The following is a 2,031-nucleotide window of genomic DNA, read 5'->3' on the forward strand; positions in this document are numbered from 1 at the left end:
GTTGTTGCTAATTATTACTAGTACGTAGTAATGATTATAATTTTAAAAAAAATGCTTAAAACTATATGAAGCTAACTAAAAAGAGTAGTGAGATTAAAAAATATTTGTTTTTTTTTTCCTTTTTCTTTTTGTGTGTGAATGTTTTAATTTAATTTAATTATTGAAGCGGAAATTGTGTGGTGCCAGGCTTGCACTCCAATCCTCCACAAGGTATATCGTTGGCATAAAGTAATGGGTTTGCTTCAAAGCCAACCGAATCTTACTCCTTTCCTCACTTGCATACAATTCACTTTATTACTATAATAATATATAAATATAATACAAATACTATCAATGGTCTTATATATATAACTTTGCAAAGTTTGTAAGTGCAAGAAAACAGTGAACATTTTCAAGATTTCTATTCACGGGGGCGGCTTCTTTTTTTCATTCTACCTATAAACTTCCTCTCTTAATTATAACAATTCACTATTATACTATATATATACACTCACTTTGTTACATCATTTTCTCCATCTAAAAAGAACTTCCCTTTGCCTTTTCTTTGAAAAAGTAAGTAATCTTTTGGATGATAAAAATCAAAGAGTACTACACCATGGAAGCCCATCAAGTTCATCAAGAAACTCATGATCATGATCACTTGAATATGGTGATCAAGAGAAGGCGGACTAAGCGACCTAGGCCGCCTTCTCCTCTAGCTTTAGGGATTACTACTAGCTCGTGTAGCACAGTGGAAGGCGCTACCTGTAGTGGTAGTGGTGGTGAATTGGTGGACGGACATGTGGCGAACTCATCATTGCATTCCAATAATTGTGGTGGGATTGATGGGATCGTGAAAAATACGGATCAAGAAGAAGAAGATATGGCGAATTGCTTGATTCTTTTAGCACAAGGCCATAATTACCAAAAGTCCTCTCAATCTCCACTATTGGAAGTTTACCAATGCAAGACGTGCAACCGTTCCTTCCCTTCTTTCCAAGCACTTGGCGGGCATAGAGCAAGTCATAAGAAACCAAAAACCCTAGAAGATATCAAGAATTCGAAACCAATTGATCATCAACAAGTCGAGAACCACCTGAAATTGAACAATGAAGATCATGTCACAACTCTATCACTCCAAATCCCGAATAACACCACCAACAACAACAATAGCAACAACAACAATAACAAGAACAAGAATAGGGTTCACGAGTGCTCGATTTGTGGTGCCGAATTCTCTTCGGGTCAAGCTTTAGGTGGACACATGAGAAGGCATAGACCATTACCAAATAGTATTGCAATTGCATCAAGCCATAGCCATGAAGAGTCTCATCATGAACAAATCAAGAACACAAGGACTTTCTTGTCATTGGACCTTAATCTCCCGGCGCCAGAAGACGATCACAGGCCGGAAAATAAATTCACCTTTGCTTCAAAAGAACAAGTCATCGTCTTCTCAGCTTCTCCTTTGGTTGATTGCCATTACTAATCGATCAGCACCTTCTTTTTTTAATTTTTTCATTTTAATCTTGATTTATTTCAACCATTGACAATTGTGAATTGTTAACATTTATTTGTATTATCATATATTTGACGATTTAATTAATAGACATAATTCTTTGGAATTCTTCTTTGATTACTTAAATTGTTGATTAATTTTCTTGTTTTGAATTCTTTGAGTAAGGGGTTATTTTATTCCCATGTTTTGTCCTTTGTTTCAAGAAAAGTAATTTTTTTATCCATCCGATCTGGCTTTCCCATATTCTTTACTTTCTCGTTGGTATTTTTTTTTTAGCAAAAGTAGAACACATGAAAAAAGAAAAAAGCAACAAAGAGGGGAGTGGGCTGGGTGGGTTGGGGGGGGGGGGGGTGGGGTTTGCGTGAGAGGTATATAGTCGTGGGTTTAGAATTTAGTGGAAGTTGAAGAAAGAAAGCAAAAAGATTTTATGTACATAAACAAGTTATATTGACTGTAAGAAGGACCATGACTTGATTACATTAACGACCGAAATGGGCAGTTTAGTTGACGAAACATCTCATGTTCACGCAACA

The 2,031-nt window shown here is 35.9% G+C and overlaps 1 protein-coding gene across 1 annotated transcript; it reads left to right on the forward strand.

Annotated features, from left to right (window-relative positions):
- The first annotated feature begins 366 nt into the window (after positions 1-366).
- LOC132058545 (zinc finger protein ZAT5) lies at positions 367-1,606 on the forward strand. The gene has a single exon (XM_059451012.1). The coding sequence runs from the start codon at positions 569-571 to the stop codon at positions 1,466-1,468; it is 900 nt and encodes a 299-aa protein (XP_059306995.1). The 5' UTR covers positions 367-568; the 3' UTR covers positions 1,469-1,606.
- The last annotated feature ends 425 nt before the right edge of the window (positions 1,607-2,031 follow it).

This window comes from Lycium ferocissimum, chromosome 5 (genome assembly GCF_029784015.1).
Source record: "Lycium ferocissimum isolate CSIRO_LF1 chromosome 5, AGI_CSIRO_Lferr_CH_V1, whole genome shotgun sequence".
In the NCBI taxonomy this organism is placed as follows: domain Eukaryota; kingdom Viridiplantae; phylum Streptophyta; class Magnoliopsida; order Solanales; family Solanaceae; genus Lycium; species Lycium ferocissimum.